The 26,419-nt window shown below is 50.8% G+C and overlaps 1 protein-coding gene across 1 annotated transcript in view; it reads left to right on the top strand.

Moving 5' to 3' along the window:
- GLB1L2 (galactosidase beta 1 like 2) overlaps nucleotides 1–26,419 on the top strand; it is a 116,138-nt gene that overhangs the window by 65,638 nt on the left and 24,081 nt on the right. The window contains exons 8-15 of the mRNA XM_015418895.1: nucleotides 4,363–4,427; nucleotides 7,976–8,060; nucleotides 9,190–9,327; nucleotides 16,816–16,896; nucleotides 18,801–18,907; nucleotides 21,657–21,803; nucleotides 23,359–23,430; nucleotides 24,630–24,708. Coding sequence (XP_015274381.1) covers nucleotides 4,363–4,427; nucleotides 7,976–8,060; nucleotides 9,190–9,327; nucleotides 16,816–16,896; nucleotides 18,801–18,907; nucleotides 21,657–21,803; nucleotides 23,359–23,430; nucleotides 24,630–24,708 — 774 coding nt within the window. The remainder of the gene's footprint in view (nucleotides 1–4,362; nucleotides 4,428–7,975; nucleotides 8,061–9,189; nucleotides 9,328–16,815; nucleotides 16,897–18,800; nucleotides 18,908–21,656; nucleotides 21,804–23,358; nucleotides 23,431–24,629; nucleotides 24,709–26,419) is intronic.

Genomic DNA, 26,419 nt, shown 5'->3' with positions numbered 1-26,419 from the left:
CCGATTGCTCCATATTACGTGAGCCCCCTGAAATCAAAGTCCAGGTGAGTCTGTAGGCCCCTGGCGTGCATTTGGGGCTCTCTTGCTGCTCGGCAGACATCTGAATGGACCGGTCTGCTTCCTCCTTTCCGGTTTTTTGTGTCAGCATTTCCCAGCCTTGTCCACACGGTGCCGCTCTTTCCACGCCAGTGGGAGACGGAGGAGGGTGGGAGGGGGGAATGGGGGACCCACCGATCCATGTTCTGCCTCCTGTGCTGTTTACCGCCTGTGAAGCGCTCATTCTTCCTTGTTTGGAGTTGTCTTCTCCAGCGGGGCTCGTATGACGAGCACGCCTTGATACCAGCTCGAGTCTGGGATGTCACAACAATCTGCTCATTAGAGTCAACATGTCAAGTAATCAGGAGTGCGGAATAACGAGAGCTTTTCTGAGTGATGCAGCGACAGAGGCAAGGTGGCTGCAGGAACACGCGGGGAGCCGGGGGGAATAAAACGCACGCTCGGAGGGGGAAGGAGCGAAGTTGTGGGATGGGTGGGGTGCAGTGGAGGGAGAGGGGGAAACCTGCCGCAGACTGCCGGGAGGAAGAAGACGGGCAGGGGGCTTTGCTCTTCTGCATCTCTGCCTCTGGCTGGCCTGTGATTCTTTGTGGGATTTTGAGAGAGGGGCTCCACCCTCTCGAGGACCTGCAGGTCAGTTGGGAAAGTTGTTGGCTTTTTAAATCAGCAGAGCAGAGCATAGTCCTCGTGGAAGTCGATTCCTCTGATCAGTAAGAGCCAGTTTGGTGTCGTAGTTAAGTGCGAGGACTCTAATCTGGGAGAACCGGGTTTGATTCCCCACTTCTCCACTTGCACCTGGCTGGATGACCTTGGGCAAGCCGTAGTTCTGATAAGAGCGGTCCTTGAAAAAGAGCCGTTTCTGTCAAGAGCTCTCTCAGCCCCACCTACCTCACAGGGTGTCTGTTGTGGGGAGGGGAAGGGGGAGGAGTTTGTAAGCCGCTCTGAGACTCCTTTGGGTAGTGAAGGGCGGGGTATAAATCCAATCTCCTCTCCTCCTCCTCCTTCTCTCCTTCTTCTTCTTCTTGCCAGGAAACAGAGGGGAAGCTGTGGTCACGCAAGCAGAACCCCCCAGTCTTTATGTTCCAACCTCAAAACAAGAGCAGGAGAGTTTGCGAGGCAACAGACATGTCTGTGCAGGAGGCCGAGCGGAGATCGGTGGGGTCTCCCCCTCCACAGGACACTAGCACTTAGAGCTGTGGGTTGCTGGTTCTAGCCCGAGTGTCTCCTAGTCCTTGCGGTTCCACACTCAAAAAAGAGGCTTGGATTCCACCTTGCTTGTGTTATGTGTGAAGCTGCTCTACCAAGTCAGACCATTGGTGGGGGTGGAAAGTGACAGTGGGTTTACGGCGACCCCTGACAGGGTTCTCAAGGCAAGAGACATTCAGAGGTGCTTTGCCATCGCCTGCCTCTGCCTCACGACCCCGGACTTCCTTGGTGGTCTCCCATCCAAGGACTAATCAGGGCTGACCCCGCTTAGCTTCTGGAATCTGACGAGATCGGGTTATCCCATCAACTTATATCCCATCCACTCCAACTATGTATGTATGTATTTATTTAATTTATATCCTGCCCTCCCCGCCGGGGCAGGATCAGGGCGGCTTGCATAATATTATGACAAAGATAAAGCAAGTAATTGAATAAAATCGCAATAAATATAGTTCTAAAAACAATACATAAAGTGCTAGCGTGAATCAAATAATGATGGTGGGAGAGACTCTCCAAGTTCTCCAGCGAGATTCACTCCCGGGGCTGTAACCAGAGAGGCCTGTTGAAGTGGAGATGCCCAGGATCAAACCTGGGTCCTTCTGTGTGCAAAGCGGGTGCTCTACCACTGGGCAACAGGTGGGGCTTTTGCCCAGGACGGCTTCTGATTGGCTGTGCAGATTCAAAGGCATCCTGTTACAAAGAGCTTCTGCCAGACATAATGGAGGGGTACTATTAAGGTAAAGGTAAAGGTTTCCCTTGCTCGAAAGCCAGTTGAATCCGACTCTAGGGGGCGGTGCTCATCTCCGTTTCCAAGCTGAAGAGGCAGCGCTGTCCGAAGACGTTTCCGTGGTCACGTGGCCGGCATGACTAGATGCCGAGGCACACGGAACGCTGTTGCCTTCCCACCGAAGCGGTACCTGTTTATCTACTTGCCATTTCTTGCTTTCGAACTGCTAGGGGCTGGGACCAGAGACTCCGTCACGCGGCACTCGGGTCTCGAACTGCCGAACTACAGACCTTTCCGGTCTGCAGCTCAGCGTCTTAACCTCTGAGCCACCGCGGCCCTAGAGGTACTATTAGAGTTACAGATAACCTCGCTCCCGGACATCTCGTGGTTGCCTCCTCTCCTGTGGCAGCCATCTTGTGGTTGGCTCCACCCCCTGGGGCAGCCATTTTGTGATTACGCCCACTGCCCTGTGTCAGAATTCCAAAGGTGCCCTCAGGCTTACAAAGGCTGAGGACCCCACCGCTTCAGCAGGCGCCAGAACCCTCTCCCCTAGGAGCCAGGACCTTCTTCCCCAGATCTGTATTGGGCGGTCTTCATTTGTTCCGCTCATCAAAGGCAGTGGCTGGCAGCTCGTTGTTAATGCACCAGCTCAATCATTGGCTGTGACTTCGTAATTAGGGGAGCGTGGGTTTTCAATGGTAAGCTGCGGCTGGCTTATGCCTAGCTTCGGGCCGCGCGCCCCCCTGAGCAGATCTCACGATTTCCACGAGCCACCACTGCGGGCCGACAGCCCTGCGGCCGAAACATGGAGGCTCTCCCGTCGCAATGTCATCTGCTTCTGGGCTACTTTGGCACGCGTCCCTTTTTATCTCAGCATCCCTCACTGCTTTGCAAGCGCTAATGAATCCTTCCGGTGAGTCCCCTTGAAAGCAGGGGCTTTAAGCGAGAGAGATGTGACCTCCGGCTTTTTCATCGTATATTGTGAGGCCATTTGTGCACTGCAGGAGCTAATTGGATTGGAGGTTTTCTCTCCCAGGGAATCCTGGGTACTGTAGTTTTGAGCAGGAGGCTGGGGCGCAGGAGTGAGGCTTAGAGTCGAATCTAACACGAGGCCTGACTTAGATCCTTCAGGCAGATTGTTCCAAGCGGGTCGCCATGTCGGTCTGCCATAGAGGAGCAAGGTTTGAGTCCAGCGGCACCTTAAAAGCCACAAGATTCCCAGGGCGATGAGCTTTTGACAGTCAAAGTTCTCAAAAAGGCAAAGAGGATTTTGACTCTCCTGGACCCACGTCTTGTTCTTCAGGCAAGTTGCATTTCATGCTTGGCTGCATCTCTGCTGGGCAGTTTTCCTCGGCTTCATTGCATGATAGGTTGCAAGTGTGACTCTAACACTGTGACCCTCCCCTCCCCTCCCCTCCCCTCCATTGCATGATTTTTACACAGTCATCTGCTAGTCCCCAAGTGATTGTACATGCACACATGGATTGGGCTTGATGCGCAGGAGAAAGAGAGGGCTGTAATACACTCCTACCAGTTGCCAGTGAACTAGGCTGCGTGGAGCAGGAAGGCATGAATTGGTGTAGTGGTTAGGAGCGCGGACTCCAATCTGGGGGAACCGGGTTTGATTCCCCGCTCCTCCACATGCAGCTGCTGGTGTGACCTTGGGTCAGTTACAAGTTCTCTCAGAGCTGTTCTCTCAAGGGCAGTCCTTGAAAGAGCTCTATCCAGCCCCGCCTGCCTCACAGGGTGTCTGTTGTGGGGAGAAGAAGGGAAAAGAGATTGTAAGCCGCTCTGAGACTTCTTCGGGTACTGAAGGGCGGGGTATAAATCCAATCTCTTCTTCTCTTCTTCTTCTTCTTTTGAACTCATGGAGCTGCCTTATACCAAGTGTCCCCTTTGTTGCTCATAGCACATAGCATAGTATTACCTACTTTGAGTGGTAGCAGCTCTCTAGGGTCCTGGGCAGAAAAGGATCTTGCCCACCCAGAATTCATAAGAACAGTGGTCCAGCATCCTGTCTCACACAGTGGCCACCCAGTTGCCCCGGAGGCCCAACAACAGGGCATAGAGGCCAAGACCTTCACTGATGTGGCCTCCTGACTTCCTCTGAATGTGGAGGTTCCCCTCAGCCACTGATGGACCTCTCCTTCATGAATCTGTCTAATCTCCTTTTCAAGCTGTCTATGCCTGTGGCCATCACTACATCCTCTGGCGGCCAATACCACATTTTAATCGCTCACTATGGGTCTCCTTTAACTGGAGATTGTGGGAATCAAACCTGGGACCTTCCGCATGCAAAGAATTGTGCTCTACTAAGGAGCCGTGTCCACTCTGTGAAATAAACGTCTTGACCTGTTTCCTTTTCCCCCCGACAGCCCTTTCCACTGTAAACTTCCAGAAGCTGGAACCGGCTATCTTTGTCCATCTCGACTCAGTACAGGTAAGGAGGAAACGTTCAAAAGGGAAACCTGTCCTGAGGCTACCCAGCAAGCTTCCATGGCAGAGTGGGGATTCGAACCCGGTTCTTGCAGATCCCAACCCCACACTCTAACCGCTGCACCTCAGTGGAGCTGGGAGACATGAGTGCAGAACCTCACCTTTTTGAGAAATCACAGGGATGTTGGCCACGTCTCCGTCTCTCATATCCTCGTTGGGTCTTCCTCTTTTCCTGCTGCCTTCAGCTTTTCCTAGCACTGTTGTCTTTTCCAGTGATTCTTGCCTTCTCACAATGTGACCAAGTACAACAGCCTCAGTTTGGTTTCTTTGTTTTTTTTGGGGGGGGGGGGGGGGGGGAGTTCAGGCTCGATTTGCTCTAGAACCCACTGATCTGTCTGTTTGGGAGTTCACGGTATCCGTAAAACTCTCCTCCGACGCCACATTTCAAATGAATCCACTTTCTTCCTGTCAGCTTTCTTCATTGTCCAGTTTTCACACCCGTACGTAGTCATGGGGAATACTGTGGCACGGATTAACTTGATCTTGGTCACCAGCGACACAGCTTAACACTTAAGGATCTTTTCTAGTTCCTTCGTGACTTCTCCGGCTCAGTCACCTTCTAATTTCTTGGTTGCAACCGAGAAATTACCTAATTAAATAAATAGGTGATCAGTGGTAAATTTTCCATGACAGCAGAGAGAGAGAGAGAGAGAGAGAGATATTGGATAGATTGGATAGATTGGATTTATATCCCGCCCTTCACTACCCAAAGGTGTCTCAGAGTGGCTTACAATCTCCTTTCCCTTCCCCTCCCCACAACAAACACCCTGTGAGGTAGGTGGGGCTGAGAGAGCTCTGACAGAAACTGCTCTTTTTCAAGAACAGCTCGTATCAGAGCTACGGCTTGCCCAAGGTCATCCAGCCAGGTGCAAGTGGAGGAGTGGGGAATCAAACCCGGTTCTCCCAGATTAGAGTCCGTGCACTTAACTACTACACCAGACTGGCTCTCCAGAGAGAGAAGAGATTGGATTTATACCCTGCCCTTTACTACCCAAGGGAGTCTCAGACGCCTTTCCCTTCCCCTCCCCACAACAGACACCCTGTGAGGTTGGTGGGGCTGAGAGAGCTCTTTCAAGGACTGCTCTTGAGAGAACAAGGTGACACCAGCAGCTGCATGTGGAGGAGTGGGGAATCAAACCCGGTTCTCCCAGGTTAGAGTCTGTGCTCTTAACCACTGCACCAAATAGAACCTCCATGTTCAGAGGCAGGGTACCTTTTAGTATCAGTGGCAGGGGAACAGGCACAGTGGGAGGCTGTTACCTTCAGGCCCAGATCTTGGTCTTCTCCATGATATCTGTCTGGCTCCAAGGGGGAAACAGGATGCTGTACAACACAGAGCTTTGGTCTGATTTAGGCAGGCTCTTCTAAGAACATAAGAGAAGCCAGTGCTGGATCAGGCCGATGGCCCATCCAGTCCAATACTCTGTCAAACAGTGCCCAAAAAATACCAGGTGCCATCAGGAGGTCCAGCAGTGGGGCCAGGACACTGGAAGCCCTCCCACTGCTGCTCCCCTCCAAGCACCAAGAATACAGAGCATCCCTTACCCCGGATTGAGAGTTCCTATCTATACCTTGTGGCTAATAGCCACTGATGGACCTCTGCTCCAGATGTTGATCCAATTCCTTCTTGAAGCCGTCCAGGCTTGTAGCTGCCACCGCCTCCTGTGGCAGGGAATTCCAGGTGTTAATAACTCTTTGGGTGCTGTAACCCACGGCCCTCCCTCCACACGTACACACACCCAGCTTTTTTTTAAAATAACATTTTATTAATAAATGCAAAGAAAAATAGCAATTAACAAAACAGGTAAGTTGGAGTATACAGGAAAAGAGTGCTAGAGTTGCTAAAAAGAGTATTACATTTTCAAAGTTACATAATCAGGTTACATTTGTCAGATCAATGAGACATCCGCATCTTACCATAGGTTTAAGTTATTACACACCCAGCTTTCATAACAATCCGCATCTTGCTGGTCTCTGACTTTAAAAGGAACCCAGCGTCTGCCTCGTCCGAGGCTCGCTGCTCTTTCCTTCTTTTGCTCTGCACGGAACAGTTCTGTAGGAGTGCAGGCTGCCCGCATGGTCACGGTAGATCGGCTCCCTCACAAAGCCACCGGAGAGGCATGATTAAACGATCCCCCTTCCCTGAGTCACGTCTGCGGGCATGAGGTCTGTGTTTGTCTCTCCGTTTTAGCACTTTAACATATTTGAAGGGCTCGGTAATTCCTTTGCTAATACGGACTGATCGATTAAGCCATTACAGAGGAGGAGGCTTGGCAGGAGGGAGGCCGAACGGAGCCGCTTCCGCTTCCTGGCAGGCAGGCTGTTCGTAGCCGGGGAACATTTGCATCCCACTTCTCTAGGTACCTTCGCATGTATGTTTGCAAATGACATCAAGTCACAGCCGACTTCCGGCGACCCCAGCAAGGGGCTTTCAAGGCAAGGGAGAAGCAGAGGTGGTTGGCCATGGCCTTCCTCTGCAGAGCCTTCCTCGGTGGTGTCCCACCCAAGTACTGACCCAGCTTAGTTTCCGAGATCTGGCAAGGTCAGACTGCACCCTTCCACCTTCCCTCCCTGGGTACCTTCAGGCCGTTCTTACGGTTTTCTCGAAGATGGCCGAGTGTGCCAATTCTGTTGTCTTTTGGACCTCGAGCATTTGTTCTCAGTTTAGCGTGTCCTGAGCAAGATTCCCGCTCTTCCCCCTCCCCCCCCCAAATCAGCCATTCTCATGACCGTCTGAGAACACAGGATCTGAAGCAGTTCACGTCAGGGGTGTCAAACATGTGGCCTGGGGGCCAGATCAGGTTTAGACCCCCGCAGGCCCATGCCCGGCATATCCCCATGACCTAGAAGGCCCAGGCTAGCCTGATATCCTCAGATCTCAGAAGTTAAGCAGGGCTGTCACTGGTGAGCAGCGTTCCCTCTAAGCTGAGTAAGTGTGAGCTAGCTCACAGTTTCTTTTAGCCTCCGGCTCACACATTTTTGTCTCGGCTCAGGAAGGGATGGCTCCAGAGCAAACTAATTTATGCAGGCGCCAAATCTCTCGCTCACAACTTTAATGCCAGTCGCTCACAAAGTAGAATTTTTGCTCATGAGGCTCCACAGCTTAGAGGGGACATTGCTGGTGGTGAGTACTTGGATGGGAAACCGTCAAGGAAGCCTAGGGATTGTGATGCAGCGGCAGGCCATGGCCAACCACCTCTGAACCTCTCTTGCCTTGGAAACCCCACTAGGGGTCGCCGTAAGTCACTTGGCGACACTCCCCACGTAGGTGTAACACGCCGCAAACCCTCCTCAGCACAGAGGCTTTGGAAGTTAGGTCGATGGCACAAAAGGAGGCAGTTTCAGAACTGTTCTCACCCCAGCCACTGTTGTGGCGCAGGAAGATGCCATGCCTTGTCTAATTGTTGGCACTGCCGCTGCATACGCCCTGCGATTTTACCCCCCCCCTTAATTCTTGTACTTTGTACTTCTTTGTATTTTGCCTTTCTGCAGCGCAAGAAGCCGATTATGGTGATGGAGTACTGGACCGGGTGGTTCGATAGCTGGGGCGGCCCTCATAACATCTTTGACGCCAATGGTGAGCCATCGTTCTGCAGTGCTTCTCCTTGGCTACCTTTCATTGCTGCTGCTACGTCCTCTGCTTCCTTCCTGCCCCCTCTGCCAAAGGACTCTTCCCACCTTGGGGAATGGAACGGCCCATGCTGTCTCTAGCACTGCCTTGTTTTAATGCAGAACCTATATATATATATAAAGAATGCCTATATATTTAAAATTACACTTTGCTCATTGCTTGGACCGAGAAACCCGCCTCCTGTCCCTCTTTACAATTTCCACTCAGATGCGGATCTTTTGACTGAGTCGGGAGGGCAGGCTCATTTCTGAGAGGATGCTGCGTGGATTGTCCGCCCTTAGTAATGCAGCCTTAGGATGCATTAGCAGAAGCATTGTGTCCAGATCAAGGGAGGTGGTAGTTCCACTCTTTTCTGCTATGGTCAGGCCTCACCGGGAGTCCTGTGTCCAGTTTTGGGCACCACATTTTAGGAAGGATGTTGAGAAGCTCGAGCGCGTCCAGAAGAGGGCAACCAGGATGGTGAGAGGGCTGGAATCCAAGTCTTACGAGGAAAGGCTGAAAGAGTTGGGTATGTTTAGCCTGGGAAAGAGAAGGCTTAGAGGGGACATGATTGCAGTCTTCAAGTATTTGAAGGGCTGTCATGTGGAAGATGGAGCAGATCTATTCTCTCTTGCTCCGGATTGCAAGACTAGATCTAATGGGTGGAAATGACAAGGGAGTCGTTACCGGCTAAATATCAGGAGAAACTTCCTAACTGTAAGAGTGGTTGAGCAGTGGAGCAGTCTGCCTCGGGAGGTGGTGGATGCTCCTTCGCTGGACGTTTTCAAGTGGAGGCTGGACAACCATCTTTCGGGTATGTTGCAGATATGTAGGGCTACCTTTCAGCAGAGTGCAGGGGGTTGGACTAGATGACCTGCAAGGTCCCTTCCAACTCTAACATTCTATGATTCTATGAAGTATTTTGTCTTTAAGTGCGTGCCCGTTGAATGAGAGTCCTTGCCGGGCGTGGAAAAGGGCCGCCTTGCAAATGGAAATCTCCGCACACCCGAGTGGTCCATCCTGTAATTACACGTCATGGCAGTGGCTGGCCGTGCGGCTCCCTAAATCCCTCTTTGGCCTTCCCTCCCCCGCACAGAGATGGTGAACACCGTGGAGAGAGTCCTCAACACAGGAGCCTCCATCAACCTCTACATGTTCCATGGGGGGACAAACTTCGGCTTTCTGAATGGCGCCCTGCATTTCGATGAATACAAGGCAGACATCACCAGCTACGGTAAGGCTACGTCGGCTGGCTTGCATGGGGGAGGGGGGGGCACAAGGGTCTGACCTGCAGGCGAGGTGAGGGTGTGCATCATCCGGCTGAGACCAACAGGAAAGCAGAGGAGGCCGCTGGCTGCCTGTGTTGCTGGAGCCCGTGCCATTGTTGTTCAGTAGGACCATTTCCTCCCCTACTGTCCGACCCACAATATCTGCCTCTCAAGCCCCGCTCTGCCTTTAGAGGGGAGGTGGGTGGCACTCCGGATGATCTACTCCAACCTACAGGAGAAGCCTAGGACTCCATCCTCAGGTCCAAGATCTCCTCCGGTCTCAATCTCAGATGGGGAAGCAGAAGCAGGCTTACCAGCTAGTCAAGTCCCATGTGATGCTGAACTGGAGCCCATGGCCACGGTTCCATGGTCTCAGCCTCGGCCACCAGTTTGGTGTAGTGGTTAAGTGTGCGGACTCTAACCTGGGAGAACCTGGTTTGATTCTCCACTCCTCCACTTGCACCTGGCTGGATGACCTTGGGCAAGCCATAGTTCTTTTTTTTTTCTTCTGAAACCCCCAAGAGGGTAATTTTATTGGTTTTTTAATAGACTACGTAACTACAACAGAAAATATAGGAAGGGGGACTACAGCTAGGGATAAAGAAAAGATACCCACACTAACTAAAAACCGAAGAGTAGGAGATCATTTCCGTGTTACTCTACATGTTAGCCAATACCTGTTAGTATAACAATATACTTGTGAGTTATTTTTAACTACTGCTTCAATATTAATAATTTTAATATTTTGAGCCATAGTTCTGATAAGAGCTGTCCTTGAAAAAGAGCAGTTTCTGTCAAGAGCTCTCTCAGCCCCACCCACCTCACAGGGTGTCTGTTGTGGGGAGGGGAAGGGAAAGGAATTTGTAAGCCACTCTGAGACTCTGGGTGAAGGGCGGTGTATAAATCAAAAACTCTTCTTCTTTTACCTCACAGGGTGTCTGTTGTGGGGAGGGAAAGGGAAAGGAGTTCGAGAGCCGCTCTGAGACACCTTTGGGTTGTGAAGGGCGGTGTATAAATCCAATCTCTTCTTCTTCTTTTACCTCACAAGGTGTCTGTTGTGGGGAGGGAAAGGGAAAGGAGTTCGAGAGCCGCTCTGAGACACCTTTGGGTAGTGAAGGGCAGGGTATAAATCCAATCTCTTCTTCTTCTTTTACCTCACAAGGTGTCTGTTGTGGGGAGGGAAAGGGAAAGGAGTTCGAGAGCCGCTCTGAGACACCTTTGGGTAGTGAAGGGCAGGGTATAAATCCAATCTCTTCTTCTTCTTTTACCTCACAAGGTGTCTGTTGTGGGGAGGGAAAGGGAAAGGAGTTCGAGAGCCGCTCTGAGACACCTTTGGGTAGTGAAGGGCAGGGTATAAATCCAATCTCTTCTTCTTCTTTTACCTCACAAGGTGTCTGTTGTGGGGAGGGAAAGGGAAAGGAGTTCGAGAGCCGCTCTGAGACACCTTTGGGTAGTGAAGGGCAGGGTATAAATCCAATCTCTTCTTCTTCTTTTACCTCACAAGGTGTCTGTTGTGGGGAGGGAAAGGGAAAGGAGTTCGAGAGCCGCTCTGAGACACCTTTGGGTAGTGAAGGGCAGGGTATAAATCCAGTCTCTTCTTCTCTTCTTCTTCTGTGTGATGGCCGTCACACCTGTACATGATGTCCTGAGACTATCCGGAAGAGTGGGGCTGACTGCTTCGCTCATCCCAGGGATATGGATTTATATCCCTACCAGTGTTCCCTCTAAGCTGAATCAGTGTGAGCCAGCTCACTGTTTTTTAGCCTCCGGCTCACACATTTTTGTCCTCAGGAAGGCTGGCTCCAGAGCAAACTCAATTTATGCAGCAGCCAAATCACTCGCTCACAATGCAGAATTTTTGCTCACAAGACTCCCCAGTTTAGAGGGAGCATTGACTCCTACCCTCTCTGAGTTTCCTCGGTTCTTCCATCTGCAGCGGTGCCACGTAGGCCTCGCCGTCCTGTACTTGTCGTGAGGGGAGGGGACGCTGCCATTGAATCCGACAGATCCAACATTACACTGGATCTGAATCCGGACGAGAGGGCGGGCGCCCCCCCCGGAGTCCCCCGGTATCATTCCATTCCCAGCGTTAGAGGGGCTCAAGGGTACATCAGTCAGGAGGGTAAGTGAGTTAGCAGCTCTTCAGGTGGACCCCCCGTTTTTGAAGACCTTTCCTGAAAGGGTTAATTCTTCAGCCCAGTCTTAGGCTTCTCCCTAAGGTAGTTTCCAGGTTCCACTTATCCCAGTCCCCCAGGTGTCCCTGCACAGAAGGCACTTGATGAACAACCATTACAGGCAGGACTATTTTGGGGCAGGAACGCACAGGAACGGAGTTCCGGCTGGCTTCAGAGTTGGCCACGCCCACTACAGCCAAAACCTCTGCGTGCGTGGCTACAGAGGGAAGGCCTGGAGAGCGACACCCCGGGCAACTCTGAGGCAGGTGGGCCGGGGGCCCCCTGGAAGGATCGGGGAGGCATTTAAATGGCTCTCCGTGCCTTTCCCGGCCTGTCCAAGGGCCAGCTTGCCTTGGCTCCCCGCAGCTGTGGGGCGCCCGGGCAAACCAAGGGAAGGCATGGGGGTGTGGCCTAATATGCTAATGAGCTGCACTGTCAGGGTGTGGCCTAATAGGCTAATGAGTTTCTGCTGTGGAGTGTGGCCTATTATGCTAATGAGTTTCTGCTGTTGGGTATGGCCTATTATGCTAATGAGTTCCTGCTGAGCTTTTTCTACAAAAAAAGCCCTGGTTATAGGTAAGAGCAACTTTGTTTTCCGTGTCATGCATTAGTTGATTTTTGTCTTCACTGGCTATGCGTGTTGACCCAAGTAAAATGTGTCCTGATGGTTACTAGAGTGAGTTTGTTAGGATCTCATGGGGGATTAGAGGGAGTCATGGAGAAGGAGAGGGTGGTCAGCAGTGTTCCCTCTGAGCTGAGTTAGTGTGAGCTAGCTCAGTTTTTTAGCCTCCAGCTCACACGTTTTTGTCTCAGGAAGGACGGCTCCAGAGCAAACTAATTTAACGCAGTTGCCAAATTGCTCGCTCACAACTTTAATGCCAGTAGCTCACAAAGTAGAACTTTTGCTCACAAGATTCCAACAGCTTAGAGGGAGCGTTGGTGGTCAGGGGCTGGGATGCTACCTCCATTATGCAAAGGCTGTGCCTGTCGAAATGCCCCTTGCTTGGGGTTTATAATAGTGGCAGCTGTGCCCTTTTTGTGATGTTTGTTGCTTAGCCACTGTAGAAGATGGAACGCTGGCCTGGATGGGTACCATGGTCATAGTTTGCCTAGGGTGCCAAAAAAACCCCACCCTTGGGCCAGCTTTGGATGGGTCACCCGTTCCAAGTAAATTTGGACTTGTGGGCCACCATACCACAAAGGTTAGGAACCACTGTCCTAGAGGAGCAAGACCAGAGTCCCGTTGCTCCTTATAGACCAACAAGACATAGCTTTCGTTAGACTGACGAAGGGAGCTTTGACTCTTGAAAGCTTATACCTTGGAAATCTTGTTGGTCTTCCAGGTGCGATTGGACTCAAATCGTGTTCTTCTACTGCAGACCAACACGGCTCTACCTATCTGAAAGTGTCCTAATAATAAATAAATAAATAAAGAGGCATTCCCTTGGTAAAGGTCTTTAAGCAGAGGCTTAGTCAGCCATACATTGAGGACACTCTAGTTTAGGAGAAGAGATTGGATTTATACCCCGCCCTTCACTTGGAGTCTCAGAGCGGCTTACAAACCCCCTTCCCCTCCCCACAACAGACACCCTGTGAGGTAGGTGGGGCTGAGAGAACTCTTGACAGAAACTGCTCTTTTTCAAGGACAGCTCTTATCAGAACTACGGCTTGCCTGAGGTCATCCAGCCAGGTGCAAGTGGAGGAGTGGGGAATCAAACCCGGTTCTCCCAGATTAGAGTCCGCACACTTAACCACTACACCAAACTGGAGGAAGAAGAAGAAGAGGAGGAGGAGATTGGATTTATACCCCGCCCTTCACCACCCAAGGGAGTCTCAGAGTGGCTTACAAATCCTTTCCCCTCCCCACAGCAGACACCCTGTGAGGTAGGCTAAGAGAGCTCTTCACAGAAACTGCTCTTGAGATAACAGCTCTGAGGGAACTGTGGCTTGCCCACGGTCACCCAGCAGCTGCACGTGGAGGAGTGGAGAATCAAACCCGGTTCTCCCAGATTAGAGTCCAGACACTTAACCACTACACCAGACTCCAGTGTTGAGCGGGGTGTGTGTGTGTGTGTATAGGACAACACAGCCTGTAACTCCTGTTCCATCTCCGGGACTCATTTTCGTCGACCTCACCAGGGGAATCTACAAAACACTTGCATGGTTGGCATGTTTTAATCCAGCCGTTGAAATGCCGGGATCGCTTGCCAGAATGCAGAGTGAGTTGAGATTTTTCCGCTCCAGAGTGAATTGAGATTTTCCGCTGAGTCGTGGTCCGTGCTTAAAAAAAAAAAAAAAGATTTGAGTTTTTAGTGACACCGTCAAAACGCGTGTCCATATATATGTTCCGTGGATTCCCCCGAGGAAGGCAATTGCAACGTTTCAAGGGAATTGCCAATTAAATAATGATCGCATTTCACTGCCCTCCCTCCTTCCATCTTTCATGCTTACAGGTGCAGCCTCCCAGTTTGTTTGCTCATACCGCACACTGCAGCGTGAGCTTTAGAAAGGAATGGTTGCTGGCGGTCTTGGCAGACAGGAAGGGGGAGGGGGAATCCCGTGCTCCCTGCATTAATACCTTGTATAGCCTCTTGTAAAGATAGCAGGGGAGAAAATGCATAAGCCTGGAGGTGGTGGTGGTGGTGGGCGCTGGGGCCTACATTCTCCTCCCCTAGCCCAGCCTATTGGATGATAAATCAAATAATTTAAAACAGATAATTGCTTGTATTTTGGCATCTGCACATGCCAATTGTACGTGCTTCAGTTATTTAAGCCTTTCAGTTCCACGCCGCAGCCGCTGAGGTTCTCAAGGCATAGGTTACGACAACATCAGAAATGACAATAAAATAAATATTAAAAACAAAAAACACACCGACATCATACAGATGCCAGTCAGTAACGCGAAGGCTTTCAAACAAACCGCCGGCAGACATCTGCAACAGTCGTCGATGGCAGTGCAAAAAGTATAATGGAACAGACGTCCTCGTTCACTTTACAGACCAGTGTCCTGGGTCCCGGCTCCGCTGAGGCTGGCTGTCCCTCAGATGAGGAAGAGGCAGGGAGCAACCCAGCCGCCTTCTAAGTCAGCCCAGAAGAGGAACCTTTGCCAGCACCTGAGGGTGAAGAGACCCCAGCAGCTGCTCCGGAGGGGCAGCAAGGCGAAGAGACTGAGGTGCAGCCAGAGGGAGAGTCTAGTCCAGAGCCTGGCCCAGCACCCCCAGTTGGAGACACCCCGAGGCCAGAGTCCCCACCTAGCTCACCCGAATGTCCCAGACGCAGGGCACGCCAGCGTCTGGATGTGCGGGAGAGGAGGAGGAGTGCTAGACTTCAGCTGTTGCCTAGGCAACATGAAGGGCCGTGAGCCTTTGCAGGTCACCTCCCAGGGAAGGGAGGACCGGAGTATAAGCATCACGCTCACCTGCCTCGGTGCGGACGCAACCGTGCAATCTCAGACCTTGTCCCAGCTGCCAGCATCGGCTCTTTGCTCCTGAGAACTCTGACTGATTTCCCGGCATTCTGACCCTTGGCACTCTTTCTCGGCTTGCTTTTGGACTACGTCTCTAGCTTTCAGTGATGTGTATCCGTGGCGACTGGCCAGAGGAAGCACGCCAGCGAGATTTTCGGGTGGTAAGCTTTCGAGAGTCATGAGCTCGTACCCTGAAACTCTTGTTGGTCTCTAAGGTGCTGCTGGACTCGAATCCAGCTCTTCCACTGCTGACCAGCACAACCACCGTCTGATCATGGTGGTGGAAAGCGCTGTCAAGCCTCACCCGACTTATGGCGGCCCTGTACATTCCGAGACATTTGGAGGTGGTTTGCCGTTGCCTGCCTGTGCATAGCAACCCTGGCCTTCCTTAGTGGTCTCCCATCAAAATACTAACCGGGGCCGACTCTGCTTAGCTCCAGAGGTCTAGCCTGGTCCGTCCAGGCGAGGGCCCTCTGAAACTATCCCCCCATCGTTTGGAGAGGCAGCTTTTTTTTTAGCAGTTTGTACTAACAAACTGCGAGGTGACATACAATTGGCAAGGGCCAACGTACGAAGGTGCAAAACCACTACCAAACGACACAACACCCTAGAAAACAGCTGCCCAAAAGGTTTGGCACTGGGAGCAGGGGATGTGCAGGCAATGCTCCCTCTAAGCGGTGATTGGCCTGGCGGGCGCGGTGACGGGACGACACGTGGTCGGAGCCTATGAGGACGGAGACCCGCTGCAGCCGTCACACAGCCGCGCACCGCGCAGACCGTGCCTGAAGGAGTCGCTGCGAAAAGATCAGACCTTCACCTTCATCGAGAAACCACCGCCTGGAGATCGAAGATCTCTCCACGGAAGGAACAACATAGAAGAGCTCGGCTGCTCAGGTGCCCGGTAGGCACTCACCCTCTCCTGTACTGTGGCCCTAGTCAGGTAAAATTAACAATGCTCTGTAAACCGCTCCGAGCCTTCGGGAAGGAGCGGTATATAAATGTAATATGTATGTATGTATGTACTTTGTGAGCTACTGGCATTAAAGTTGTGAGTGAGCGATTTGGCTGCTGCCATAAATTAGTTTGCTCTGGAGCCCTCCTTCCTGAACTAAGACAGCAACGTGTGAGCCTGAGGCTATAAAACTGTGAGTTAGCTCACACTAACTCAGCTTAGAGGGAACACTGTGTGCAGGTCTGGGAGCCGGGGAGAAAGACCCACAGCGAGAGGAGACGTTTGAAGTTGTAGCCCCATCCCAAGAAAGCCCCGCTCACCCGAGCTCCGTGCCGTGAATCTGGAACTGGCCAAAGTCAAGCTGTCCTTTTCTCTGCATCCCTGAGAGATAGAAAACATTTACTTTTTAAAAGAAAAACACTAGAAATGGTCAACGGCTCCGATTCCAGATCAAGTCTGGTTGCCTGCCCAAAAGTCTCGCGAGGTGCAGAAAAAGCACAAGATGGGCAGCCCCGTTTGTCTGTAGCAGTAGAAAAGAGCAAGAGTCCAGTAACACCTTGAAATTTGTGACAGGTAAGCTCATACCCTGCCACAAATTTTGGCTGCGGTCACACCCACTAAACAATGCACTTTCAATCCGCTTTCAGTGTACTTTCCAACTGGATTTTACTGTGAACTGTCAAAATCTAGTTGGAAGGGGCATTGAAAGTGGATTGGTATGTGTGTGTGTGACCGCAGCCTTTGTTAGTCTTTAAGGTGCTACTGGACTGTTGCTATTTTCTGCTGCAGGAAACGCACAGAATTCTACCCAGTATTTTCTCCTTGGCATTTCGTCTTGACCGCCGCACCCCTTCTTTTCCAGACTATGACGCCGTGCTGACCGAGGCTGGAGACTACACCTCCAAGTTCTTCAAACTGCGCCAGCTCTTCTCCAAGATTGTGGGTAAGGGCCTCTAAAAACCCACATATATATACAAGCTCCACGGAGGCCTCCCTGCCTCCTCTAAGCGCCCGCCGGTGCCACATGAGCAAAGCTTGCAAATTGGCTCTCCGGTGCGCGCCAAACTCCCGCTGCTCCCCCGTGTCGCTACATCCCTCCGATTAGCCGGGAGCATTTTCTGAAGCGCAAAGAGGGGACCGGGAAGGTAGATTGTCTTGTTATGGAAATGGCCTTTCGGCTGACTTCGCAGCAGTGGGGGAGGGGGGGCGGCGTGCGCACTAATGACGGCGGCGTCTGTCTACTGAGAGGAGCGTTCCATGCCAGCAGGCTTAAAACAAATGCAAATCAGAAAGAGAGGAGCTGTTTGCTTATTCTCTCTCTTCTGGGGCTCTCGCTGGCAAATAACCACGCCGCCCGTCTTTTCCCTCACCGCCTCTGTCGGCCTGCGGACAAACCTTTTCTTCCATCTTTTGGTCTGCAGGAAAGCTGGGCTCCCCAAACAAACACTGAAGGGGCAGAGTCGAAGGGTCTTATGTAGTTGGGGGGGTGTAATCGGTGTTGGGACAATTTGGGGATGTTTTCTTTCCGATTCATCTATTTATTTATCTTATACCCCGCACCCTCTTCCCACAGGGGACATGGGGTGGCTTGCAGAACTTAAAAAAGTACAAGAAATACAAACAAATGCAGCAGTAAAACCCGTTAAAGCATTGACTCAACAGCAGATTACTCGGAGAGACTGAGGCCCAGTTTGCATCTAGCATTTGCTCCGCTGAAATTCCCGTCTGCATTGCATGCCACTTTCACTTTGATTGAGTGTTGGACTTCATGGCAGTGTCCAGACTACAGGCCGCTTTCACTTCGTTTGATCTCTCTTAGTTTTATGGAAGCGTCTGCATAGATTTGTGGCCGTTTTATGGCTCTGCAGTCAGTACGGCATTGGCCCAGACGCCTGCTCCTTGGGAGGAAAGCGATGGCGAACCTAAACAGCATGATAAAAAGTAGAGACATCACCCTGCCAACAAAAGTCCGCATGGTCAAAGCAATGGTATTCCCAGTAGTCATGTATGGCTGCGAGAGTTGGACTATAAGGAAGGCCGAGCGCCAAAGAATAGACTCTTTTGAACTATGGTGCTGGAGAAGACTCTTGAGAGTCCCTTGGACTGCAAGGAGATCAAATTAGTCAATCTTAAAAGAAATCAACCCTGACTGTTCCCTGGAAGGCCAGATAATGAAACTGAAGCTCAAATGCTTTGGCCACCATATGAGATGGGAGCACTCACTGGAGAAGACCCTGACGCTTGGAAAGATTGAAGGTCAAAGAAGACGGAGATGGCAAAGGATGAGATGGTTAGACAGTGTCATAGATGCAATGAACATGAAACTAAGCAAACTCCAGAGCACGACGAAAGACCAGAAGGCCTACATGATCTTGTCGATGGGGTCGCGAAGAGTCGGACTCGACTGTGCGACTGAACAACAACAACAAATTTGAATGTGGTTTTGAGCGGTATCTTTTTCTATTCCAGCGGAGCAAAGGCTAGATGCAGATTGTGCCTAAGAACAGCTGGCCAGCTCCCCGGTTCGGGTGGGTCAATGCAGCCAGTCAGGTTGAAGGGCAGCAAGGGCAATTGAAGGTGAGGACAGTGAAGGCGGGGGGGGGGGGGGGGGGAACCCGCGCCTGCGGGAGTAGAAGCCAAGGGAAACACAGGGGGTTCCCAGCAGCATGAAAACAATGGAAATTATTTGGCCTGGGGTCGGCAGTTTGCGTGTGTCAGCTATGTGCCTTTCAAAGCAGAGGGCGACGACGAGTTGGTGGAGCACTGCTCCGAGAGGTCACTCGGCTGTGTGTTGTTTTCCCCATTTGAACTAAATGCATTATTATTGTTTTTATTGTTTTTAAAAAGGAGAGCCCCTCCCTCTCCCTCCTATGATTTCAACCAAGGCATCGTATGGAGCCATCCTGATGCAGCAATATGTCTCTCTGTGGGAACTGCTGTCATCTGTGGTAGAGGTGAGTACTGCATACCTCCAGGTGGTGATTTCCCCTCCCCCCAGCTTGTGTGCGTGTTTGTGTGCTTGTGTGTGCGCGCATGTGTGTTTTAAGTGTTGTCAAGTCACTTCCGACTCCTGGCGGCCCTATGGATTAGTCCTCCATAACATCCTCCAGTTCACAGCCTCTCTCAGGTCTTGCAAACGGAGGGCCCTCCTGGCTTCCTTGATTGAGTCGATCCATCTCCTGTTGGGTCTTCCTCTTCTCCTGCTGCCTTCCGCTTTTCCCAGCATTATTGTCTTTCCCAGCGACTCTTGTCTTCTCAGAATGTGACCAAAGCTCGATAGCTTCATTTTAGTCATTTTAACGTCTAGGCCGAGTTCAGGCTTAGTTTGATGTAGAACCCCCATCTTTTAGAGTCTTATAGACTCTAGAGCTGCGGTGGCTCAAGTGGTTAAGACGCTGAACTGCAGGCTGTAGAAGGTCGGTCGTTCAGCAGTTCGAGACCCGAGTTGCCGCATGACGAAGTGAGCTCCCGTCTCTGGCCACAGCTCCTGCCAACCTAGCAGTTCAAAAGCAAGAAATTGCAAGGAGGTAAATAGGTACCACTTCGGTGGGAAGGGAACAGCGTTCCGTGCGCCTTGGTGTTTAGTCATGCCGGCCACATGACCACGGAAACGTCTTCGGACAGCGCTGGCTCTTCGGCTTTGAAACGGAGATGAGCACCATAACCCTAGAGTCGGACTCGACTGGCTTTTGAGCAAGGGAACCATTACCTTTAGCTTTAAAATGAACAAACCCAGAACTCTGGCCCAAGTGATCCATAAAGCTCTTGGATTTAGCTTCAGATTTACACGTGGCCATCTCTGGTTTTCATGGGTGGTGCTGTTCCATAGAGCGCAGCGTAATTTGGACCATGTGGGAAAGATTCGATTTGGGCAGTGCCGATTTCGTGTATGCATGCTTAAAACTGATTGACCGTAACATCCAAAAGATGACTTGCATACATCGGTGATATATGCCCTTAGAAGTATCGTATATTTTGCTGGTCATCCTTTGACGGCAGTGTCAACAGATTTTAAGTGCAGTTAAGGGAAATGACCTTAACACATAAGGCTCCCTTATACAGTGTCAGACGATTGGTCTGCCTAGTCTTCTCACCTGTACAGAAGAAGGCAACTAGGATGGTGTGAGGGTTGGAATCTAAGTCTTATGAGGAAAGGCTGAAAGAGTTGGGTATGTTTAGCCTGGGAAAGAGAAAGCTTAGAGGCAACATGATTGCAGTCTACAAATATTTGAAGGGCTGTCATGTAGAAGATGGAGCAGATCTGCTCTCTCACTCCGGATCGCAAGACTAGATCTAATGGGTGAAAATTACAAGGGAGTCGATACCAGCTAAATATCAGGAGAAACGTCCTAACTGTAAGAGTGGTTGAGCAGTGGAACAGACTGCCTCGGGATGCTCCTTCGCTGGACGTTTTCAAGCGGAGGCTGGACGGCCATCTTTCGGGTATGTTGTAGGGCTATCTTTCAGCTATGCTCCTGCAGAGTGCAGGGGGTTTGACTAGATGACCTGCGAGGTCCCTTCCAACTCTAACATTCTATGATTCTATGATTCCTCTGATTGATAGCTGCTCTCCAGAGCGTCAGGTGGAGAAGGGCCTTTCCAAACACTTGTTCTCTGATGTCTGTTTAATTGGAGATGCTGGGGATCGAACTTGGGACCTTCTGATCGCCAAGCAGATGTTGTGCCACTGAGCCACAGCCCCTTCTGCTTGCCCTTCGTGATCAGGGGCTTGGTTGTTTGTTGGGCAAGCCAGCCATTCATGAACTGTTTCAGCAGAAGGCCTTTGCACTCAGTCTGACCTGTGCACGCTTGCAGAGATCAGCCTTGGCTTAGCTGGCAGTGATGTTTTTGTGTTTTAGGTGAGGGAAGGTAAAGAGTTGTTTTCCTTCGTCTCGCCACACTGAGCTTGGAATAAATCTTTCGCTCATCAGATGTTTTACAAGAAAGGACGGTGTTCCTTCTTTTTCATTGTGCAAGCAGAGCTTTAGGTGATGCTGTGACTCCGCACGTGTCGACTTGCATGGTTTAATGAAGCTGTTGAAGACTGAATGCCACAGGGGGAGCTTCTCTATTGTCCCGACTCCCATGTCACCATGAGCATCATTTGTTTGCATTTTTTTGTCTATTCATCTATTTCAAGCCAGCGTAGTGTAGTGGTTAAGAGCAGCGGACAAAGGTCAAAGGACAGTATGTATGTAGGTGGGAGGGGCCAAACTGCATTGAGGAGGGGGGTCAGACAGGTTAGCCAAGTAACCAGATGTTGTCCTTGAAAACTCTGTCTGTAGAAGTGTGATCTAGGGCTAAAACAGAACAGAAAAAGATCACACCTCTTTTTCCATCTATAAAATGCAGGTTGTGATTGTGCAGCCTCAATTTGCCTTGGGACCATGCAGGGAAGGGAAAGGGAGTTTAACCCATCAATTTCCATTCAGTTTTGCTGATTGAACTTGGCGGCGGGCGGGGGGGGGGGGGGGGGAATCACACACACACCTTTTTTTGTTAAAAAACACACCGTTTACCCTTTAAATTCCCAATAGCAGAGCCCGGGAATCAGTTTTGATTACTGACACTGAATGAAGGTTGAAGAGTCAAACTCCTCCGCATTCTTCCCCATACAGGCACATTAAAGGTTCCATGCACATTTTTATACCAATTTTGGTCTTGCCCATTAATGCTCTCCGTTTTGTGCTTTCTGTGTTGCAGCCCATAAAGTCGGAGCATCCTGTCACCATGGAGAACCTCCAGGTGAACGACGGCAATGGGCAGTCCTATGGGTATATTCTCTATGAGACCGTCGTACCAGGTGGAGGACGGCTGTATTCCCAGGACCACGTCCGGGATAGAGCACAGGTGAAAAATACAAGTCACATTCTGTTAATAGCTGCAGGGGGGGCAGAATGCTATCTCCTCTTTAGCTGACTAACTGTAAAGTCAGAGAACTCTTTTTGGAACAGAAAGAGGCTGCTGTTGGTAACAGACCTCTGCGGTTGTCTTCAGCCCTTGGTTTTGGACCCTTAACGTGGGTCGTGGAGCTCCGCGTGAGCCCCCATAGAACTGGAAGGTGACAGAGAGAACTTTTTTCTCCCTTTCCCCAAATTGTCTCTTAGAGGTACCCATTCAAGTCAGTGGGCAAATAGGTACCTGGACAGACAAAAGGAAATACTTCTCCATTCAACGGGTAACTGTGGAATCGCTTGCTAGAGGATCAAATGGTGGCCACAAATGTAGATGGGGTTAAAAGGAGGGTTAGATGGATTCATGGATGGAGAGGTCTGTCTGCAGCAACTAGCCGTGGTGACTAAAGAGAACCTCCGGTTTGGAGGTAGTAAACCTCTGTAATTCAGCACCCAGGAGGCAGCATCAGGGGAATGCCTTGGCCTCTCTGCCCTGTTGATTGGCACTTAAGGTCAACTGGTTGGCTGCTTTACAAACGAAATAATCAGATATGATTTTAGGACTCAGTGGTAGGCAGAAACACACACTCCTACAATTTATTTAAAATATTTTAATCTTTCAAAAAAAAAAGTCTTCCAAGGCAGCTTAGAACCACTGAAACAAAGTAAGCCTATATAATATCATACTGACCAAATATTATATGAAAGAGCTTTAACAGAAGGAAGACAAATCTAGCAGGTTCTTTGGACACCTAAAAGATATTAAATTCAGCTTTTTCATCAGGGGTGCCCCCACAGAGAAATCACCCCGCCATCTAATTTCCACAGATAGGTGCGCGGGCCAGGGCTCTTTTTGTAGCAGTTACTCATTTGCATATTAAGCGACACACCCCTAATGTAGCCAATCCTCCAAGAGCTTACAGTAGCCCCTGTAAGAAGAGCTCTGTAAGCTCTTGGAGGATTGGCTACATTAGGGGGGGTGGCCTAATATGCAAAGGAGTTCCTGCTACAAAAAGAGCCCTGCGCGGCGGCCCGGAGCATGGCCTCCAAACTGAAGAAGTGGGTGGTTCCACATGAGAGAAGGCGGGCCTTCTGACACCCTGGCCTTACACCATTGAGAACTTTTATAAGCCCAAGATCCTTAAACTTTAGGGATAGTCTGGAGACCAGCAAAGCTGGTCTTAACACCAGCAGAACATTTAGGAGAAAAGTTCATTTTTCGAAATCCGGCTCCACGGCCATCTCAGTATAGCCACTGATACCAGATAATCTGGATTTCTAAATTGCATGTATGCGTGTGTTTTTGTCTAAGTACCGTTTAAACGATTATAGTAATAAGCTTACTGTCACAGCTGGGAAGAGACCCCAGCAATCCCCAATTCCCCCCGGGCAGTGCTGCTGTTCCCTCCCTGCAACCCCCCCCCTTCCCGTTTCCCCCTTCAAAATCCTTCTCTAATCCTCCGGCTTTTTGTGATTGACAAATGAGGTGCCGGCTGTTTCCTGTCCTGCAGGTGTTCGTTAATATGCTGTATATCGGCTACCTTGATTACACCGTACAAGAACTGCCGATTCCTAACGGACAGGTAAGCAGTCAGAGAGCTCAGCCTGCGTTGCGGACAGAAGCGCCGGCAGTCAGGTCGACCGAAACGTTCGCGCTGGCCTCCAATCTCGATTCGAGCTGCAGTGGGTCAGGGCCAGTGCCAGGCGAATAAGCTGGTGCAACGAAGCCTCCGAACAACAGTGCCCCCGAAACAGCAGAGGCCCCACCAGCTAAGATTTCCCATCTGCAATTAAAATCACCCCCTAGGTATTTTAAAGCTGAATCATCGATGGGGCAGATTGACGTCCGGCTTGCAGACCTGGCGTTTTAAGTCTCGCGGCGTCTGCAGCCCTCGCTCCCATGCTGTTCTTTGGGGCCTGTGTGGAGGCTGCTGTGGGACCTTGTGCCTGCGCGGCGCATGTTCAGGAACCTTCCAGACCTAAGCCGAAGAGTCCGGAGATGTCAAAACAAAGCTCTCGGCAGGTTGCCGGGCTACAGGGCGAGCCTAACTTCGAGATGCAGACAGCAGCTGGGCTGTCAGTCTTGGGCTCTCGATCATGCTTCACGTGGCCTTTTCAAACCATAGCGATAAAAGCCCCTTGTTAACATTCCATGCCGTTCTGGGCCAGGCCTAAATGTCTTCTGCTTCATACCTGCAGGATTTCAGAGCTGGGTGTGGGAGCGGAATAGGTGTGTCTCGGATCGGTTGCAAGGGGAAGCGCTTCCTCGGCAGCCCGACGGCTGTTTAAAACGTTCCTGTGTCATCGGCGGAGGACGGTGTCCTGAGCCGGTCCCTGCTTCCGCTTACCCCCTAGTTCAGAGCATGTAAATGCGCCTCATTTGGGTGGGAGGCCCCCTGCTCCTATTCCAGACCCCAGACCCAGGCTGGGATTTTTCTGGGGGGAGGCAATTTCCCACTCTGTCATTGCTCGCATTGCACAGTGCCACTCGGCAGGCCGTCACTCCTTGTTCCCCCAGAATAGTGAGCTAGAGTGGAAAGGGAGCCGGACCGACCTCGCTGTTGTATTGTGCCCGCGGTGTGTCCATCGGGTACCAGGTGTGCAACTTACACAGCAGGGCGAGCGGCAAGAAGCATGGGAGGAAATGCCCGACTCAGGCAGGAGGGTGCAAAGGGCAGGAATTAAACGCCAGGGGCAATGCCACCGATAGAGGGAATGCCCACTAAGCACGTCTGGCTACCCACTTCTCCCGGATCCAACTGCGTCCTGATCTTCTTTACAGGGATACCGGCAGCTCCGACTCCTCGTAGAGAACTGCGGGCGAGTCAATTACGGACTGAAGCTGAACAGCCAACGCAAAGGTGGGGGCTCTCTTGTCTTCTTCCACCTTTTCTATAAAATAACTCGGTTTTGTAGCTCCTCGCAGTGTGCAGATTTCCCAGCTTGTTCTGCCTCATACACGTCCAACACAGAGGGCCGTTTATATTCCAAGCGATGAAAAATTCTCCATCCATATTCCACGCCAAGAAGATCCAAATCCTGCAACCAATGCACAATTATGCAAAATGAGCTAATTGGCATCTTGCCTCTTATTTTTGCATGACCGGTTTTTGTTTTGCTAGCGGAACACCCCCCCCCCCATACAAACTATTGGCAGCAAATCCTCCCCTCCTTGTTCCCCCCCTCCCCGTTGCCAAGCAAAAGCACCTTTTATTCCAGAGAGGTGTTTAGCAAGGCTTTATTTATTTGTCTGTTTATTATTCATAGTCTGCCTTTCTCACTTGGACTCAAGGCGGATGACACGGAGAGAGTTGACAGATGGGGCATTCAGTAAACGGTGCAATAGGATTAGGGTTGTAGAACCAACCAGAAGTCTAAAAACTGAACTGAAGCAAAGCCTTAGTATTAACGTGACCCCTTAAGGGCACCTTCGCACACACTTTCAGTCCACTTTGCGATTGCATGTTCCTGAGTGAGACGGCAAAATCCACTTGCAAACGGTCGCTGAAGTGGATTGAAACGGCATCATTTAGCATGTGTGAAAGCACCCTAAATGATGCAAAATTCCATAGCAGGATCCTGGTTTCAGCAAGCAAGACACTGTAGTATAGACCGCAGTCCCTACTAATGTGTCTAAGTAACGTTGTGAATCATTTAGTACAGTCTGACTCTATTCCCTGCATAGAAAAGCCCTCTTGGATAATTAAGTTTTGCCTAGAACAGATTTAGAGTCCAGTGGCACCTTTAAGACCAGCAAAGGTTTATTCAAGGTATAAGCTTTCGTGTGTATTTGGAAAAGTGTGCGTGCACTCAAAAGTTCCTACCTTGAATAAACCTTTCATAGGATCACAGGGTTGGGAGGGACCTCCAGGGTCATCTAGTCCAACCCCCTGCACAATGCAGGAGATTCACAAATACCTCCCCCACACACCTGCAGTGACTGCTGTTCCACGCCCAGATGATGACAAAAAAAAAAGATTTTCCAGGATTGCTTCCTGACCTCAAAGCGGCGATCAGCATTTCCCTGGGCGTGTAAAAAAGGGCCACAAGAACTAAGCACTGAGGCAACCCTTCCTGCCCTCCCTCTCATGATGGGGCATTTGTTGGTCTTAAAGGTGCCACTGGACTCTAAATTTGTTCTACTGCTTCGGACCAACAGGGCTGATGACCTAGAACTCAGTGTTGCCTAGTTTACGGAAAGCCATGAGGGCGGTAGCCTTTTGGACCTCCTCAGGCGGATCTTGGAAGGCCTTCGGAGGGGGTTCACCATTCTACGACTGAGAAATGCTTTAGAGCCTCTGCTTCACATGCAGTGTCCCCTGGAAGCCCAACAGCAAGCCTGTAAGGTAGGCCGGTAGTCTTAGGATCACATTGCCGGGAGGAGTTGAGGCCGAGACAGTGTCTTTCCTAAGCCCGCCTCCTAAATTTGTGGCGGTGGCGAGATAAGAACTCTAGGCTCTGTGATTCAAGCCTCCGTCTCTTGGCCAGCGGGGTTCCTTTGCTTGCATTTTTTTAAAAAGGCGTCTCTGTCTTTATTTAGCTTTTTCGATCTTTTTGCGCGTATTTACCAAT

This window comes from Gekko japonicus, unplaced genomic scaffold, assembly GCF_001447785.1.
Source record: "Gekko japonicus isolate JY-2015 unplaced genomic scaffold, Gekko_japonicus_V1.1 scaffold2061, whole genome shotgun sequence".
NCBI classification, from domain to species: domain Eukaryota; kingdom Metazoa; phylum Chordata; class Lepidosauria; order Squamata; family Gekkonidae; genus Gekko; species Gekko japonicus.
Note: the sequence above shows the minus strand (reverse complement) of the source record. Positions and strands in the feature narration are given on the sequence as shown.